The following is a 20,967-nucleotide window of genomic DNA, read 5'->3' as shown; positions in this document are numbered from 1 at the left end:
ACAGGTAATTACAAACAGGGATTCTCTAGAGACTTTGTTGTGTATTGCTTATGTGTTTGAGGTATCCACATCAGAGCATGGAGCTCAACATCACATATACAGACTCGTGAAAGACTGAAATAATGTAATTTGTTTCGTCCATTTTCATCCTTCACATTTCCCTTGAGTGCCTATTTTAATGGCTAGCAGCCTTCTATAAATGATCATCTGCATCAGTGTGGTTGGAATAAAGATGAACTTATGTTTCAACCACTTTGTATCAACATAGTGACTTTATTTTTACATGTTCAAAAACAGAATCTATGTTTTTACATAATAAATCACATCTTATTCATTAAAATTATCTGGGCAGCTGTATTTTAGCTGCAACTAGAATTGTGAAGTCATTCATAATCTTTACTATGACCATGTAAATATTTTTATAGATTTTTTTACTCCCTTGTTCTAGCTGCTTCATTTTAACTAGATCAACTGAACTCTTGATGTTCTGTTTCTTTAATTTTACCTATGGCAGCTATATTACAACAACAAAATTGTTAAAATCTCAATATTAGCATTGATTTGTGAATTACATACCTTATCTTCTAGCTTAATTTTATGTACACATTCTCGGATATTTTCTCTTACTCTGATAAATGTATAAGATGTATCCAATGACATCAAAATTATTTAAAAATGCATATTTGAAATTCAATAAGTGAGGACAGGAGCTTCCAATTCAGCATTTACAAAATGTTACATAATAAGAATGAAACATTGTATTAAATATTTAGTTCTTACATGAAGTATAATTTTAAATAGTTTTCAGGATGGTAAGAAATAGCACATAAAAATATTTCAGCATTATCTACACCAGGAGTGGCCAAACTTTTTTGAAAGAGTGCCACTCTGGTGATAAAAAGTTCTGTGTGCCACCTTCAATTTCTTCAACAAACTGAAAGAATCAAAAATTGAAGAAATGTTATTTATGGGTAGATAATGTGACTCTTACTCCAGTATCACATTTTTTCCCCCCGTGTAAGTCAGAGTAGTGGGAAGCTCAGTATAGGAAAAGCTCATCAATTAAGCTCATCTTCTTCCCAAATAATTTTCAAGCAGTTTAATAAGACTTTTTATGCTACAAATCATGCTAGGTGCTCCATCTGTGCATACAATATCTTAATTTTCTTCTCTCAACTTTTGTAAATTCATTTTTGAAAAAAGTTCTTTAAAAAATGTCCTTAGTTGAAGCTAGTTGGCACAAACCAAGAAATTTTTCTGAAACCTCAAAATTGTTATTCGTGCAACAAACCAAAATGTTGCACTGCACCTCTTCTGCAGGGTCAGTTTTTATTCAAAGTTAAGTACTTAAAATATTGAAGTCAGACAATTCGTGAGGCAACCTTCATGTGGATGGCATCTATGAGATGCATTTTTATATTTTAGATAAAGCTATTATATTGACCATATTTTGACGTATTTGATTATATTTATTGTAAATTAGTTACAAGTAAGATTTTGAATGTTTTCTTTGAATATAAGTAGGTATTTTTGAGCTTGGCAAAGCTCCCAAAAAAAATTTTGTTTATCATTTTTTTTAATTTTTGGAAAAGTCTTTACATGCATTTTTTAAAAATTGTCGTGTCACAAAGTGGCACGCGTCCCACAGGTTGGCCATCCCCTGATCTACATATATCAGCATCTGCATAACAATTGAATAATGTTGTGTAATTGTGAATTTCTCTAAAGAGAGAACTTTTAAGGAATCCTGTTAGTTTATAAATAGCAACAAATAATACTTTTAAATTACTTCATTTAATAGACACATGTTAAGTTCAAAGTCATGAACTGTTGGAATTTTCTCATAGCTTTCTTTTCTATCAACTTTTCTGCAGTGCTATAATGTATTATCATTTCTCCCTTGGGCGCATACATTCAAAATTTGTTGCATTGAATGTACAATTAATTTTAATTGGAAGATATGACAATGAGCTTTACTTTTATTATTACCATCAACCGGGATATTTTCGCCAAGTGAGACATCTTTTGCAGTGTCTGAAAATGATGACACTTGACTTTTGACTAAGTTCTCATACAAGCTAATAGATGCAGTAGTGTCCTTGTGCAATAAAAACACAACCACATTAATTCGCTAGCTTTTTAAATTTAGTACAACAAGCCAAATATCGTTTTAAAAAAATGGCAATGATGCCCTGCTTGGCAAAGTTGTTCTGGTTGATGGTATATTTCTTTTTTGATACACCAAAATCTCAATCTTGGAAATATTGAGACTGGACACAAACGTTTTTGAGGGCTGTTATGTATTTACATTGCAAAATATTTAATACTTTGAAATGAGATCCTGAAACTGACTTATGTGATACTTGATGTACTTGTTAAAACATTTTCTTTTGCTTAAAGTATTGAATTTGACTTGTTGCGACGAACTTTATTGTGATTTTATGTACTGACATTTGTAGTTTTTGTTTTATGTTTGGCATATCATCAATCTTTATAGATTAAAATAATTATTGTTTGCTTGAGAATTTTACATGAATAACTTATTTATCATGCTGTATGTGACTCCATTTTGATTTTACATTGAACATGATTTTGTTAATATAGAAAGACCAAATAACGAATCTGTTGCGACCTGTTGTATAATCAGGGTTGCCACAGAAGTTCAAGAATGAAATTCCCTGACATTTCCAGGTTTTCCAGGTGGTTATGAGAAAATTCCAGGTTATCGATCTCCACCTTCATTTTGCAACATTGATATATATACATCTCAAATTTTGATAAAACTTACCTCATTTTCAAACTTTGCTAACGATGGTTACCAAATTTAATTTACTCAAGCTGAAATAATCAAAAATATGTACTAAAGGTGGTTCAAATTTTTTTTTCTCTCACGTCGAGTTCAAGACACCCCTTATCTTTCTTAAACTTACTAATAGTATTGTGCTGTAAAAGTTTTAGCTTCTTACTCAAATTTTAAGAGGTTGCTCAATGACCCCTTAATTTAACATTAGCCCTAGAATAGAAAAAGTCACAAATTTAGAAACATTTAATTTCCCCAGCTGTTTTTTTAAGTAAGTAATTATTTTATTGCAATGAATATGTATATAACTCGTGTAGATTATAGTGTGTAACATTGTTTTTTCAGTTCAATGTATTTTTTTAACCCCCCTCCCCATACTTATGAAGTTTGGGGAGGGGGTCGAGCATCGGCTTTCAGTTGGGATAGGAAGTTAAAATTCTTCCAGTATTTTACTATCCACAAGTCTAAAAACATTGAGTGGTGTTTTGTTTTCTAGGAGAAACCTTTTTTTTAAGTATATTTTTGCACTACCCTAATGTACTAACACAAGTGAAGCAAATAACTGTAATAAGCAATTAATGTAAATGTAGCATATCTAATTTTCAATAGCGAGGAGCCACTGCCTTACATCAAGTGAAAGAACTGCGAAGTTAACAATTGTGACATCTGTATCACGAAAATAAAGTTAATTGCTAAAATAATCTGAACTAAAAAAAATATGAAACCTAAACTTTTTCAATTATTGCCTTCCACCCCTCCAAGCCATTGAATTTACAGCGCTTTTAGACTTTGGCCTGTAAAAAAATCATGCATCTTTTAGCTTCACATATTCCCCCCCCCCCCCCCAATATTTCTGAACGTCTTAGCCCTTTTTTTTAATTTTTAACCCTCTTTTTTATTTTTTTTTCTATTTATTTATTTTTAATTATTATTGTTTTGAAAGAAAAGTGTGCTCGCTCCTCCGCAATAAAATACACATATATAGATGAAAATAATAAAGTAAAATAATATGAGTAAATAATTTGAATAAAAATAAAGCAAAATAAATAATTAAAAAATCCCCCCCCCCCCATTTTGATGGCGCAACTTGCGTTATAATCACTCCTGTGGGCACCCTGTCATAAAGTTAAATTTTGAGCAATGATCAGAAACTTCTCTGATGTGTAGATTTTTTTTTTTTAATCGGATTTCTTTTATTTTGAAAGAAAGAAGCGCATTGAAAGTCTTTAAAGATCACTACTAAAATACTAAAAGATTATGATACTTCTGTAAAAAAGAAACTTTCTAAGTTTAAAATTGTCTAATGAACTAAATTTACAGAACAAAATTGTTTAGTAGAATACGATTTCACTAACCAATTTAAAGAAATGATATAAAATATGAAAAGATTATTGCAGCTCATTAAGAACTTCAGTCGCACTCGCAGACAAAACAATGTACTGTGTATCATAACAACTTCAGAACTGCTGACGTAAACAAGCAGTGTTTGAACCGTTTAAACAGAGCCCGCTAAAACTAAGAAAAGAAGAACCTTCTGCGCATGTCCGCCGCTGACTGCTATGGTGCACGCCCCAATGGCAAAGAGTTGATAAAAAGAACTGCAGGGGCAAAAAGAAAGGGGAATGACAAAACAACAAATGGGAATGGCGGCGATAAAAACAAGGTTGAAAGTTTTTTTTTTTTGACGTCATATACCACGGGCCGCGCTAACAACGATCAAGATCGATCGGAAATATGCAATTTTTCATTTTCCCTGATTTTCGGCCATTTTCATTTTTCCTGACAATTCCAGGTTTTCCCGGTGCGTGGCAACCCTGTATAATGTCATTAAAAATAATATACTTTTGTTAATGCTTTACTCAAGGACACTATATTTTACAAATTTCATTATTATTTTTAAGAGTGTTGCAAAATTAAAAATAGATTTACTTTTAACATGATGCTTTATAAGATACCTCACAAAAATCATAATTGGTTCTGAAATATTTATTTAAAAGTCAAGTGCTAAAGTAATTGCTAAGTTCTAACTGAAATGATGTTCTCTTAGTTGTAAAACAAAATCTGTTGTAATTTTTATGTATGATTTCAATACTTAATTTGAATTAGGAATTTTTTTTACTTGATTGACAATTGTTGAATTTTTATACATAGACAAGTAATCAAATATTTTGTTTTACATTTTGTATAGTTTTGTTTAGCTTTTGTTACACATGTGAATATTATATAATAGAGAAGACAGCTATTAATATGAATATCAACCATCAATTTGGATGAACTTTTGTAATGCGATTAAGTTTCCTTAAAGTATTTATAGTTTACCTTTTATGTTTTGTTTAAAAAAAGAGACATTGGATTGTTTCACTTTTATATAAAAAATTTACACTTTAAAATATTCAAAATACTAAACCTTTTAAAATAGTTTTGAAGTATAAATACATCCTTTAAAAAATTAGTACTTCAATGTCCTGTTTAAGCTTTCATGAATGAAATGTTATAAAATAATTATTTGTACAGTAAATTTATTTAAAATTTTGGTGTTCCTATTTCTGCATTGTAATTTTGTATAAAAGGTTATTGCTTTTAACTGAGCAAATTTTCTGAGTATTGTCATGAACTCTATTTATATAGAATACAAATTAAGAAGTATTGCTAAAAAAATGAACATTTTCCATTGATATTTTTCATTCCAAAATAAGTTCAATGTACTTTGGTTGTGTCAAAATTCTCTTTATCTTGTGCCAAGACATGTACGATTGAATGTTATTGAAACAATTCACTTCTTATGTAACAGGTGCTTTGTAGCCAATATGGATGCAAAAAGTGTTACATTAATTAACACTCATCTCAGTTTTCATATTTCGTTAGACTCATTATACCAAATCCATTTGTTCGGAAAAATCAGTTTTATGATTTTATACTAAGTGCTTGATAAAAACATCCATCATCACATTCAATATAAATGAAATTATTGAGCAATATTATCAGCAATTTTCTGTGATCAGTGTAATTTGTCATTTGAATGTGCTAATTGGATGAAAATATTTTATGCAGATGAGGCATTTCACTCTTACCTAGTCGTTGCAAAATGAAAAATGGACCAGTTATATTTTATAAAATGAAGAGTATTTGTTAGAACCAGAAATTTTTGCTGGAGTGTTTAAAGTGTACAAACATTTTTTCACATGTCATAATCTCTGAAAATAAAATTCATACATCTTGCTATGTTTCTTAATTTTAATTTTAGCAAATGTTCTGTATTAAAACACTGTGAGGTGAAACAATTATTTAGTACTAGCTGCATTGCCCGGCTTTGCACGGTCTACCTTGAAAATAAAAGTTATGTTAAGTTATGCATGTTTAACAACCAGGCTTCAATTAGAGAGGGAAAAAAAACTTTGAAATTTCCTGTTAAAATAATCTTTTTTAAAGAAAGAAAATGGCAAATCAAAAATTTCCAAATAGATTAAACGCAACCTTCTTATCTTCTGCTGGCAGTACAAAAAAAAAAAAAAAAGAAGATAAATTGCCTAGTAATAATCAAAAAAAGATTTTTTACCTCAAAACAAAAACAAAATTTTATTTAGCCGCAGTCGAGGGAAATAAAGTGGCAACCTTCTAAATTGTTTTCATACTAAATTAAAATGAGATCCTGCAAATGATAATTTTCAGACATATTTCTGTTCCATTAGGCTTAATGATGCTTTTGAATTTTCCCCAATGATTTTACAGCCCTTTTTTATTAAATTCGAAGGTGTATTTTTCGCAGGCTTTCGAATGGCGTTAAAATGGAACTGATTGGATAATTATTTTGGGAAGAAAAAGCCATTTAATGCCATTTTCGGGCCTTAAAATTTGAACAGTTCAGTTCCTTTTGGCGTTTGACCCCGCCCACCCATGCTTCCTCTCAGGTGCCCAAGTACATCCCTGCTAAATTTGGGCAAGGTCCGACATAAACTGTGGATTTGTATAGGGAACATATACATGATGTTCCGTTTTAACCTGCAAGACCATATTTTCGCAACCATTGCTCCTAGATGTAAACTTCCAATTGCAAAAATGTTCAAAATCAGATGCAGAGGTAAGATATTGAAAGTTTGAAGCAAAAATAAAAATGAGTCAAACATTACGAAATTAACTTTTTATAGTGGCCCTAGGTCCCCTAACTAATATTTAGAGAAATTATGCCGTCATACACAAAAACGCACTACAACACCTCGAATAATTTGATTAATCACACTCTGTGCACACATGTAATTTTAAACACTTGTTAACCACTATATTTTCCCCCAAAAAGTGTTATTGACAGGCAAGTGAAAAGTAGTGTAAGTCACAAAACGCTGGGTTTCATATCTCAGTGAATATTGGTTGTACTAATTTCAAACTTTTTGTATTGGAATTATTTTTCAATAGAGATTATTTCCCTAAACATAAGTTAGGGGACCTGGGGCCCGTATAAAAAGTTATTACTTTTATTTTAACTTCAAACTTTCAATATCTTAACCCTGCATCTGATTTTGAACATTTTTGCAATTGGAAGTATAACATCTAGGACTAACGGTTGTGAAAATAAAGGTCTTGCAGGTTAAAATGGAACACCCTGTATATACACATACATATTCTTTGTTTTATTTATATAGATTGTAGAACCTCATTTATCCCGCCTTCTTCTCTGGGTTATTCAAATCAAATTTTTAAATTTATAAAAAAAATATGTAGTTATGTATAAAAATTCATATAAGTAATAACTTAAAACTAAGATAGAAAGAATTGCTGTAAAAAAGTCGAACATTTGTTTTTTTCTCCCTTTTGATTATACACTACTGTTTGTGAAAATTGTAACACTATGAAGGAAGCATTATTGTTGAATGAAATATAATACACAGTTGAGTGGTAATGATACAAATAAATGATTACATTTTCAAACCAAAAAGAGATAGAAATTGGTATTTTGTATGGCCACCCGCGCCGCAATAAGAGCTGCTACACGACTCGGCATAGAATGAAACAAAGTTTGAATATCTGTCTTCATAAGAGTATTCCATATTGTTTGTATGCGCAACCAAAGTTTGTCTGTCGAAGCAACAGGACAAGAATCACGAGCGAGACACCGCCCAACAAAATCCCACACATGTTCAATCGGTGACATATCTGGGGAATATGCAGACCAAGGAAGAAGCTTATCTGCTGCGAATCAAGGTAGGATTTGACAATCCTGGCGATATGTGGACGGACTTCCTGCTGGAATACAGACCCTGGCAATCCTTGCAAGAAAGGAATAGCTTGGGGCTGTAAAACTTCGTTTATGTATCCGGTACTGTTCAAATTGCCCACAATTTGTAGCAGTTGTGATCGTCCATGATATGCTATGGCACCCCAACAATAACTCTGGGTGTTCGTCCACTGTGGCGTTCGATAATGAACTCCGGAATGTGCCATTCACCGGCATGGTGCCTGACATGAATTAGGCCATCATGGTGTCACAAAATTGAAACGGGATTTGGCAGAAAAGACGACCTGTTGCCAATCGGCACTCCAGCTCCTATGCACATTGGCCCATTGTAGCCGCAGGCGGCGATGGTTTTGCGTGAGAGGAATCCTGTATAAAGGAATCCTTGCGTGCAGCCCATGCTGCAGCAGACGTCTCCAAATTGATGAAGCACACAATGAAACACCTGTAGCTGTTGACCACTGTGCTGCCAATTGTCTAGAAGAAGCTGTGCGGTCCGTCAGCGCCATACGCAGGTGTCTGTCATCGCGAACCGACGTCACATTTCAGGGTCCACTCCCGGATTTCCGAGCTGTTCAACCCTCATCTGTCCACTGCTTCCAAACATGCATGACTGTGCTGCTGTTACGCTGCACACAAGCAGCGTAGCTGCACGATAAGACAATCCAGCTTCACGAAGGCCGACGATTCTGCCTCATTCAAAACTCCGAAATTTGCTCAAATTTCGCTTTCTTTCGCCAAAAGAGGCGTAGTAAAGATTCAGTTAACGTTTACTCCAGCATATAACCACCGATAATCATACACGCCTAGCTACAGCCGTCTATTTATATTTGGTTCAATCTGCTGTTCAGAGGGCGCTGCTCAGCATACGCTACCGGTCTGCAATTCTAATCATTTGCATATCATGCCCTAACTTACATTTCCCGCAATTTTCAGCTTACTCGCGTAAGTCCTTCGCAGTGTTGCAATTTTCACAAACAGGAGTGTATTTACAGCTACTCCACAGGTTATACAATAAATTATGTTGTACATGGAGCATACACCACTCCAACTGAACTAGTAATGATTAAACTTTGTTGGACCCAGGGCTTATGCTATGATCGCATTTTTCGCGAAATAAATCTTAGCTGAAATGAATAAATTGCTATTAAGTTAAACAATATTTGTCTTAATGAGTTATGTCTCCCCAATTTTTAGGGGTTGTTAAAAAAAGTTTTTGCTTCCTCAATACTTAGAACAATTCCGACTTTTTCATTTCAAATTTTTGAAAAATATTCCGAATTGTGCATTATTTCTTCAAAGACGTCAAGGTTGAATTTTAGCATTTTATTAAAGACTTCTCCCCAATTTTAGCTTTTTTACTTAAGAATTTTTAAACTCAGCTTAATAAATCTAAATAATGGGAACTTAACTGTGCCATTGTTTATGGTTGCTAATAGTAGGTAACAGTTTCATGTAAGAATAAAAAAAGAAAACAAAAGATTTCGAAATTGAAAAATATTTGTGTTCAAAAGTTACATTTTCTGGAGAATAACCCGTATCATACTTTTTTTTTGCACTAAAAGTTAAAAGTCACTCTAAAAGTTAGAAATGAAAGCAATAGTTGTTATCTTCTTTCCATAATATCAGCTACATCTGAGGTTCCTAACCGGTGGTTCTCGAAGCGAACCCCTGAGGGTTCGCAAAAAAAAATATTGTAATGGTGGAGTTTTAATATGTCTGTTTCTGATGAAGTCTCATGTTCACAAGCGGTTTCAAGCAAATTTTGCTGCTTTTTATTCATTTGTCTCTCACACATACGATACCCTTAGCATGAAAATACAATGCATAGTTGCTGACACATTTTATATTTGAAGAATTTTGTATGTCATTACAAAAGTGCCGGTTTTAGCTTTTAGCTTTTTCGTTGACAATGATAGTCCTGAAGCCATGCTGAAAAAGCTCTTCTTTTGAATACAATGTCCTCAGATGAAAGAATTTGAAAGCATTTGTTTCATCAGAAGCTTTTGATCAGAAAAGTTGATTAAACTTGATGAAAACATTACATGGAGCATATGCTGCTTCTCAAATATGATGCTTAGTTTCTTTACCATTTGAGTCTAACGAAGAGCTGTCGCTCTTCTCGTGTGTTGAGTTAAAAGTGCATAGAAGTGAGAATGTGCTATTGTTGCTATAATTTTCACACTACATTAACTTCAAGCTTTATTGTCGAAAAAGAGAAAGTATGGCTAGCAAGTCATAAATATGTTAGAAAAATTAGTTCAGAAAACTTTTGTGGGTGAAAGTTTGTCAGCGTGAGGTTTATGCAGTAAAGAAAAAAAAGGAAATCCACGGAATTGAACCATGCAACTTAATTTGCGCTATATGTCAATAAGGAATTTATGAAATTTGTGGAAAAAAATTTCTCCTGTAGCAAGTGAGCTTAAAAATATTCGTTTTGTTAAAACTCACCTTTTGTGTAAAAATTAGAGTAAATGCGTATGTTGAAAAAAGACGCTTCTATTATTTTTCAATATACACATTTTACTCCACACTTGTAGCATAATTACAAGAAAATTCTTCAGCAATTAAAGGATTAATGTGCACATCCTTATCAAACAGCTAGGCTCATAGTCCTTTTCAAGAAGACTTAAACCTAGAGATCTTTCTCATTTCACTAGAAGAAAAAAGTTCATTTAGTTAATCTGAGACAGCTCCCTGAAAGGTTTAAAGATAATTCTTTAATTGACATCTGATTAAATGATAGAGATAAATATAACCTTGTGTCAGAAAAATTTCAGCTAAACTTTGAACCTCTTTACTCCACAAAAATCCCATTAAAAATTTTTTTTTTCAAAGTTGATTAAAGCTCAGCACAGAATAATCACTGTTTATTTATTTTATTATTATTATTATTATTATTTTTTTTTTTTTTTTTTGTGAATTTGTTTTGCATTCATTTTTTAGCGATCATTTTAGTTTGTAGTACTAATTGTAATTCTATATTTTGTAATTATGTTTTCGTTCTTGTTGTTCATTGTGGAGCAGCATCAAACTAAAAAAAATCTCCCAAATTTTATTGTCTATGTGTGTGTGTGCACACGCTTTTTTTTTGCTTGTTATGTTACTACCCAAGGGGTTCGCCAACTTCTTTTGGAGTTTGGAAGGGGTTCACAAGAGGGGAAAAGATTGGGATCCGCTGCTCTACATTGTTCTTTCAGATTTCTTTTCTTTCAGTTTTCTTCACGGAATTGATCATAGTTATCATTTATATTTTAATCTTCTAAGATTTATCTCATGCCTTGAAAAACTCTAGCTGCCCTCTCTGATCTCGATCTTTGTGAAAGGCTTAAGGAACATAGTTTTCAGTAATTTTATGGACTGTTGACCATATTATAATGGGGATTGTCTAAGCCAGAACCATTGAATAACATGGCATATATAAGAACACACAACTAAGAAGCCATTTTATTTAATTTGTGAGATATGTTCAAGTTATAAGGTCTCCTGATGCTTTTCTCAGCATTGAGAATAAATAGAAATATAAATATGCTTTTAAGATTTGTGGGAAGTGTTTTGTCTATAATGAGGAATGGCAGCACAATACAGTGAGCAATGTAAATATGGTAAACAACATAAAATGGCTAAGTACAGTTAACTAGATCATTCGTTTCTTCTTCTGGGTGAAGACACTAATCGAAATTCATCGTCAATTGAGTGAGACAAAAGATGAAGGCATTACAAACATTAAAATATGTGCATTCATGAGGGCTCAAGTTAATCCCCACACAAGCCAAGGGCGACGAGAGGCCATAGAAGCCTAGTCAGAAACTAGAGGCCCGGCACAGAATGAGAGTCATATAAATTTTGCACGTTTTAGAGGTGGAGGGGGCCCAACAATCAAACTGACACCCACCTTGTCTCTTGGTAACCCTAACACAAGCAATCATTGCTTCCATCTAGCTGGTTCATGGTCGAGGCTGCTTCGATTTATGGTTACATGATTCTAACAGTTTTTAAACTTTTGCACCTGTGAATACCCCTTTTTAACAATTGTGATGCCTTCATCGCACAGTTGACTCATATTATCTTCAGAGCTAATTTATAACATGAATTGTGTTACAAATAAAGAATTGGTTGAAAGTAACCTCAATGCACAGCTAAAATAAACAATGAATCTGTAAACTCAAACAAAATTTTATTAGACATTAAAAATAAAGTCATTGAAATCCATTGCAGCGTTACAAAATATGAAAATATCAGTACAAAGTTCAATTCATTACACCAGTCATATTTGGCACAAAATGTAAATATAAAATTAACATTTGGCACAGATGCATGAAGTTAAAACATATTTCTTTTTAAAAGCCTTGGAAAATACCAATGTAAATTAAATGAAAATAGAAAAAAAAAAAAAAAAAACTCCGAGAAACTTGCCTTTTAACACAACAAAAGAGATTTCTTCCAAAAATTTGCAACAAGAGAAAACATAAAAGGAACACTAGAAGTAATTTTTAGAAAACAAATATTGTGGCAAGGGGGGTAGTAATGTTTTAAATGTGTTTCACATGCACAAATTGTATGAAATTTTGAATGTATGTTTAGCATATAAATTGTCAGTATCTTTTAACTCTGAAAAATAAACTGCTACATATTAAATTAAATACTCAACTGATTTTTTTACCACTTTCTTTTCAGATATAAAAAGAGAAAAAGTATGTAGTTCATGCATCAATAACATTAAATAATTCATATTGAAGTACTTAAAAATGAAGCAGTTTATGCTGCACTATAAGTTCTATCATTCAATATGCACACAATTATAATTTCACTTCAATTACTTTCATCTATGAGTATCAGAATGATGGAATAGGAAACCATGAAACTTAGTGATAATGAAAGATGCTTCTTACTTTTGCTACTTAAGGAACAAAGAGTTGTAAATGTATGAATATCATACAATTACTCCTCCAGAAAACCACAATACTAAATAATACTTATAATTTGTTTATATTACAGCTTGTTTTATTTTAAACAGGCTGATAAGTAAATATTATCAATTGAAACACTTTTTTTTAAACAAAATTATTAATAATAACAATAATTCTATAACTGTTCCCTCTTAAGTATTCACATAGGAAAAAAAAGCGTTTATCTGCATAATTTAGAAGAAAAAATTACATATATTCAGTCTTACCTTATAAGTAAAATGCCCTCATTTTGTATATGCAAAATTGTAATAATCATGGTTATCAGTTTAAAAGAAAAAAATGCATATGGAAATTAAGCCACTATTAATGCAATCAATTATTTAAATTTTATTTTAACATAGAAAATCTATATTCTGATTAAATAATATTTTTTCAAAGAATCAGAACCCAAATAATAATTAAAAAAAGAAATCAACACAATGTTGAATTTTGGTAATCGTAAACCAGATGAAATTTTACAAAAATAAGAAATAAAGCTCCAAAAGTTTATTTCACTATAGTCAAATATTGAGGCAAGGTTTGCAAAAGTAAAATAACTGCTTTAGTGGAATTCTATTCAGCATACGATTTATAACATAGGTGCTGCACATAGTATATACTGAAAAAAAAACTAGTATTGTGTGGTTCAGCATTCATGGCACTCAGTGGAAGAGATATTGAATTCACAGGAAATGAGGAGGACAGTATCTGGGAGAAGCAAATCCAGACTTCCAGTGTGCTCCTCATCTGAGACTAAGGCCATAATATTTGTATAGTAAACAAACAATAACTTAAAAAAAACTTGCTTCAACAACAATGGACAAAAGCAGCACATGCTTATCTTGTTTTCAACCGATTTTGAGGTGGACTCATCCAAAGCCAACTGTCAAGAATCTTGAATTGGTTGCTCAAGCTTTTAAACAGCTTATTATATTATAAAATAAAAAAAAAATTTTTTTTTTAGAAATTTATTCAAGTTAGAGTGTTGAATTATGCATAGAATTTTCTTATTTCTTCTGGCAACTTGGGAACAAGAAACCAAAAACTGCTTAAATAATAATCATTGTACACTATTACTTGTTATAAGTAGTGTAAACATGCAAAATGTTGCAATTGACAGTATTAGAATTTAAAGTAACTGACCATTGAAAAGATTTCAAACCATTTCCCAATATTATCACTATAAGACTTTTTAAAAGTTATTAAACACAAAATATTATGAAGTACTTATTTCAACAACATGGATGATGAATAAAATAGCAATAACACTGAAACACCTAGATTAAAAAGTCATTTTAAAAACATTTCATGATATGAAGGAATTAAAAATTTTTTTAGGTATTAGACAAGGAATCATTATAAACGTAACTTTAAAGAGATGTTTATGTTATCATATAAGGAGAACTAATGCATTTGTTTTATGAGTCACATAATTAATCGTATTTATACAATTTTTTTTTTTTCGACAGGAGGGGGCAATTTTGCTCCTTAATAAAAATATAATTTTCCAATTTAAACTAAATTTAAGTATTCAGTTAATTTAATTATTTTTCAAAAATTTTATATGCACTAGCAATATGTTACACTGTTAGTAAACAGGAAAAAATAAGTTTTACATTTGAATTAAATATAAGGTTGCAATTTCAAAGATGAACCGAAATCGGAAGAATGTTTACACACACACAATTCTGATAAACAAATTGTAAATTTTACCGAAAACTTCGAAATTCTTGTTAATATATTCAAAAAATATGTATATTTTATTGTATAATAATGTTTTTTTTTTTGTTAAGTACACATAATGAATAAATAAAATGGAACAAAACCATGTTAAACATGAATGTTTCAAACACTGCAGTAACCTCATTAGAAGTAAATAACTTGAGTAAACAACACAAAGAGTTTTAAAAAATGATGCATTAGCACCCATAATGAAACGAAAGTTGTCAACATTAAGCTAAAATAAACTAACAGAACAATAAATAAAGCATAAAAACAAGCATTCCATGAACAAAGTTTGAAAGATAATGTTTCAATGTAAAGTCATATAAAAATGTAGACGTAATATTTTGCTTTTAAAGCAGATGTTTAAGTTAAGTAAATGTACAAGAGATGCCCAGCAAATAGCATGATTAAAAAAGAGTTTTGGATTTGAAGTACAATAAGTATCTAGACAGACTAGAGGTAGACTTTACAATATACAGGTAGATTTTACAAGAATTTTTTTTTTCATAAGTATTAACTACAAAGTTACTGGAAATACTTCTACCTAAGTAAAATTCACAGTTCACATTTAACACATTACAAAAGAAAACATCAATTCTTTATGGATAATTAAACTGTAAAACATAAGAAAAACCAATATAGTCTCCTATGTGCAGCTTCTTCCAGCCTTCGATTCAATCATCATCTTCATAATCACCATCATCATCAACTGTTAAAAGATTTTGGTGCAAAATATTACCATTTTGAACACATTTGTCAATTGAAAAGTCACAATAACCTATGAATATATCCTTACAATTTTTATTTTAAGAGCCCAAGAAAGTAATACACGTGAATGTTATTTCTTCAAAATATTCTTGTTCCTACTCTTTATAAAGGTTTTAAAAAACATAGTGTCCTACTCCCTCCTCCCCATGCAGACAATTTTATTTATAAATGCTTAAGGATTAATAGGACAGCACACAGTTAGAAATTAACATAACACCAGGCCAGTTTCAGAATTTATATAACAGGGACCCATACCATTTGAGTAACTGATTTCCTACAAAAACAATTCTAACTAATTTGCAGTACCTTGCTCTAAAGCAGAATACCTTCTGATGTACTGCAACGTAAAATCATTTGACTAAAATTGTTCTGCAATTACTTCAAGCATTGTATCGTAGAAACATGACCATTTCCAAGAATTGTGATCCCAAAATCAAGATCGTAACAGGAGTATAATAGGGCTACTTAATTTATTCAGTACTCTGTCTTACTGCAGGGAAAAAAGCACTAAGTTAAAATTTCAGGCATACATTGTTGACAGAATATGCAAAACCCTGCACTATATCTTCATTCTCGGTACCTAAAAGTGCGGCCGGTTCCTCTAAATATTAAAAAGTTTAGAAGCAGTTATTTCCCTCAGAATAGCAGCACATGGCCAGCATACCAAAGAGATGGCTACACTACACAAAGATGTTGGACAGAAAGTTTTTTGCTCTATATGGCCAAAATGGTTTACAGATTGGTCTTTCTCTCGATCTGACCACTCTAATCCCGGATAGAGTTTACGAGTGATCAGAGAGCTAAAAAGAGGAATCCAAAAATTTATTGATGTGGAAAGGATATCTAAAAAACTTCTAGAAGGGATGGTACTCAAAAAAGTGTGTAATTTACCAGTTTTAAGGATACAACAAAATCCTTCTCATGTTCATTTGCTTTAAATGTTTGGGAAGAACTTAAGATTACACATATTGTTTGTTTTCAAAGCATAGTATTCTAGTATTCTTCAAATTTCAGTTATAAAAAACATCACAACTTAAAACCTCGCCCACAAAGAACAAATAGATTAATTTGACAGGTTCATTAATCAAGTAATTTAGCCTATGTTTAAGAAAAGAATGAACATTTAATCAGCAACAAAACTCATCACTATAAAAGTATTTAGAGTTCTGGACTTTTTTCCCCCTTATTTTTTAAAAGCCTCACAATTTCTATGTATTTCTATGAAAATGAGATGCTTCTGAAAACATCATGACTTTCAACCAAAAGTTGAATGGAAGATCACTGAAGTTGCAAAATTAGTTGATCATGAAAAAACTATAAAACTCAAAAAAATTTAACAGGCTGTAAAATGTAAATCATTTAAGATCTCTAAAAATATTTTAATATGCTTTCTTAAATGCATAGAAAAAGTAAATAAATAAAATTTTATTAAAATCCAAGTCTGGCTGTCAACCCCCCCCCCCTTTTTTTTGTTAATTTTACATGACATGAACAGACAATTAAAATAATGTTGAAAAATGAATGAATTGCTAAAATAATAAATAAAAAGAGTCAAGTTAAGGCAGCATATGATAAAATACCCCTAAACCTTGACAAGTAATTAAGAGTGATTGAAAATTTGTTTATGGCAGAAATTGAGGTGGATGAAGATTGATTGGAGAAAAATAAGGAAAAAGAAACAAAAAATGCAAGAAAAATCAGACTCATTTCAGATTTTTAAGAAATATAGAATCGCTCTGAGACCTGAAAAATGAAACAAGGAAGAACACTTTAAAAAGTAAACTTAGAAAGTTAAGAATTCCAGCAAAAGTCAGAAAATCTCATCCCTGTAGGATGCCTAAAGGGGATAAAGCAGGTTCAGGCAATCAAACATAATTTCTACAAAAACCTGTAGAATTTCTGCAAATAACTTAGTTTTGGAGATTCCTTTAAGTTCAAAGTAAATTTAAAATTTCTACATGTTAGATTTTTAATTTAAACTTTCACAAAAAGTGAAAGAATCACTTAATTTGAAAAAAAAAAAAAAACATTAAAAATACGTTTTTGCATCATGCAGAATCAATCCCTTTTCGATGTAAACATTGCATCACGTTGTGACGTCATGTGTGCGATCGGTTGCAATGACTCAGTCAAGTGAATGAACTTTTTGGTGAACCGAGTCACCAGTTCATTGTATCTTATAACCGCGAGAATTTTTTTGTAGATTGAGTTACTTTTTGATTGGCAACATATCTTTAACTTTCTTGCATTAGCAACACATCTTGTGTTTTGCATATTCTTAATTTGAAAGCCATGTGAAGACCTTTAAATACTTCGAGCGATCTTTTTCGCTCTCTCTCTCACCTCACATAGCCGCAAAATGTGTTATACGTGATTTCGTGATGTCTGCCAGTGCTCTTTACTCCTGGCAGGGCGTTATACAACGTGATGTCAATTTTAAAGTTATAAAACGCCTTTAGGCCTATTTTTGTATGTTACGTTAATGCCTTATATTCCTTGGAATCAGCATGTTCGTAAACTTAATGTTTCGTTGTAAATTAGCGGCTAATATTTGTCTATTTTTCTAAATGTTTTTTAAATATCAATGAAGATGTTGTTCGTCAACTTAAGAAATCCTTTGAGGATAATAAATACAGATTTTCCATGAGGAAAAATGCTTCAAGTGTTTTTTTCTCCAACTTCAGGCTGTGGACATTTTCTTTGCAAATTCACTTCTACTAGCGGTGTAGTAAGTCTAAATTTCACTACACTTAATGCTCACAAGTGGTTATGGGCCCAGGTCACCTGGACTTTGCAATTCCTGGCCATAACCTGAAGAACTTGGAAAATTTGAATTTTTATGCTCTGAAGAATTTTTAAAACATCGTGAAATTTTTGAAAGTATGGAAGTCCCTACAATACCTTTACTAAATGCCAATAATTGGAATACTTGGAAGAGAAACATACAAGTTGTCCTGCGTCATTCGGGCAGCTGGGAATTCATCGAAGCTGACGAAAAAGAAAAGAAACTTGAAGAAGAAAAATTGACGTTCCGAGATAAAGCGGAAATGAATCTTAGAAGAACTCGAGCTTATACTACCATTTATCAGTTCCTGTCAGAAGAATTCAAGCCTCTCATCGAATGCACTACTGAAGGAAAGATAGCTTGGGAAATCTTGTGCAAGTATTTTGAACCTGACACCTGTGCCAAATTAATATCCCTGTTGGATAAATTTTTTCAAGTCAAGTTTCAAGAAGGTGAGACTGTTGGTCTTTTCATCTGCCGAGTGAAAGCAGCTGCGTCACAATTAAAAGAAGTTGGCCATGCAATGTCCGACCTTTACATAGGTTTCCAGTATATCCAGAGTTTACACCCTGAATTTGCATCCATAGTACAGCAAATCTACAGATGGTCTGACGTGGACTTTACCCCATTAAAAATAGAACAAGAACTGTTGCTCGAAGCAAATAGAATTTCTGAAATGAACATTCCACTACAGACACCTGCTGTGTATGTGACCGTTCCGAATTCGCTACCTGCCGGTAAGATCCATCCTTGTAAAAGTAGTTGTAAACCTGTGTCAAATTTTAGTAAAAATAGATTTAAAGGGAAATGTAATTTTTGTGGGATTTTTGGGCATAAAAAGGTTGATTGTTTTAAATTTAAGGCAAAGTTAAATTCTAAAAATTTATCTCAAGGGTCTTCTAATTCTCAACATAATGTGAGTGAAATTAATGAGTCAGAAGCTTTGAATATTACTTCATCTGATTCAGATATAACGTGGATTGCCGATTCTGGAGCTACGTCACATGTCACTAAAAATAAAAATCTTTTCTCTGATTTTAGACCAGTTAATAACTTAAAAATGTCTATGGCTGTTGACGGTAAACAAAGCAATATTTTAGGGATTGGTACAATTCAATTGTTGGTCAAAATTAATGGTAGACATAGGAAAATTATCTTGAAAGATGTTCTGTACAATCCTGAAATCCGTCGCAATTTATTGTCATTATCTAAATTGGAACAGGAAGGTAACAAATTTGTTGGTCATAATACCATTCTTAAAGTTTATGACAAAAATTGGAATCAATTATTTTATGCAAAGCGTAGAAATGACATAAATTTATATTTCTTTAAGCCTAATAGATATTTGTATTTGAAAAATAGTGAACATTGTGATAATTCTGAACCTGTTTGTAACATTTCTGAAAAAATTGGTAAAATTTCACCTGAAGATTTATGGCACAAGAGATATTGTCACATTAATTATGAATACATTTCTAGAACTAGCAAAAACAATAGTGTTAGAGGTCTTCCTGAATTGAATAAAAATGTTAACTATTGTGAAATTTGTAAATATACTAAAGCTAGGAGTATTTCTTTTAAATCGATTGGGGCCGTGAGATCTTCTAAACCTTTAGAGCTTATACACATGGATGTAGGTGAAGTCCCAAATTTAACTTTGAGGGGAGAGAAATATTATTTATCCATTATGGACGATTTTTCAAAACGCGTTGCTGTATACCCTATGAAATTGAAGTCTGATGTTTTCAATATTTTTGTAAGATTTTTAAATCGTAATGAAAGGCTTTTAGGGAGGAAAATTAAATCAATTCGTACAGATGGGGGGAAAGAATTTTGCAATCAAAATTTTGAAATTTTCTTGAATAACCGTGGCATTAGGCATGAGAAAACTAATCCCTACACACCAATGATGAATGGCATAATTGAACGGTTTAACCAGACATTAATGGGGGGAGTTAGAGCACTTTTAAAAGACAGTAACTTACCTTCGAAATTCTGGGGGGAAGCTGCATTTTGTTTTTCTTATGTTTGGAATAGGTCTTGTCATGGGAGCAATCATACCCCGTTTGAACTGTTTTTCAATAAAAAGCCTAACGTGAAACATCTCAGAACTTTTGGCTGTTTAACTTTTGTAAATGTTTCAAGTCAGAAAAGAAAGAAATTGGACGATAAATCTAAACCAGGAATTTTGTTAGGTTACGCTCAAAGTACTAGAGGTTATCGTGTCTGGCTGGAAGACGAACAAAGAATCATAGAAACATGTAATGTCAGTTTTGATGAGGGAACTAAAGGGGCAGATGTTGTTCTAGGTTCTGGATCAAGTAGTCCAAGGGTTATGAAATACTTACCTGACAATTTTGATTATGAATATCCTGTAACTTCAAATCAGGGAGTGGATGAGCTTTCCAGTGATAGTCCTAGTGATGAATTAAAACCTTGTTCCGAAATTAATTGGTTGCGTCAAGCTGTTCCTAGACCATCAGGTGATAGAACTGATATTTACTATAGGATTGAAGGTTCAAATATTCGCTTGCGTTCTTTAAATGAAGTTATTAAATATTGTAATGATAACAAAATTGAATTTGATGAATCATATTTTGACTTTTCAGGCAAAAATTTAAAAGAGGGAAAGGTAATAGAAATTTTAGAGGGAAATCTTGCTGAAATTAAACTTCCATTAAATTTTAAAGAAGCCATTAATTCCAGGGAATCT

At 31.9% G+C, this 20,967-nt stretch overlaps 2 protein-coding genes across 3 annotated transcripts in view; one reads left to right on the top strand and one right to left on the bottom strand.

Moving 5' to 3' along the window:
- The window catches only part of LOC129218986 (transcriptional enhancer factor TEF-1-like), a 92,713-nt gene extending 92,511 nt beyond the window's left edge, over positions 1 to 202 (top strand). Inside the window, exon 13 of the mRNA XM_054853304.1 lies at positions 5 to 202. Coding sequence (XP_054709279.1) covers positions 5 to 118 — 114 coding nt within the window. The 3' untranslated portion in view covers positions 119 to 202. The remainder of the gene's footprint in view (positions 1 to 4) is intronic.
- An 11,983-nt stretch (positions 203 to 12,185) lies between these two features.
- The window catches only part of LOC129218692 (pleiotrophin-like), a 63,308-nt gene continuing 54,526 nt past the window's right edge, over positions 12,186 to 20,967 (bottom strand). For both annotated transcript variants that reach the window (XM_054853014.1, XM_054853015.1), the window contains exon 6: positions 12,186 to 15,410. In XM_054853014.1, the coding sequence (XP_054708989.1) occupies positions 15,376 to 15,410 (35 nt within the window). In that variant the 3' untranslated portion in view covers positions 12,186 to 15,375. The remainder of the gene's footprint in view (positions 15,411 to 20,967) is intronic.

The sequence above is a fragment of the Uloborus diversus genome, chromosome 3 (assembly GCF_026930045.1).
Source record: "Uloborus diversus isolate 005 chromosome 3, Udiv.v.3.1, whole genome shotgun sequence".
NCBI lineage: Eukaryota > Metazoa > Arthropoda > Arachnida > Araneae > Uloboridae > Uloborus > Uloborus diversus.
Note: the sequence above shows the minus strand (reverse complement) of the source record. Positions and strands in the feature narration are given on the sequence as shown.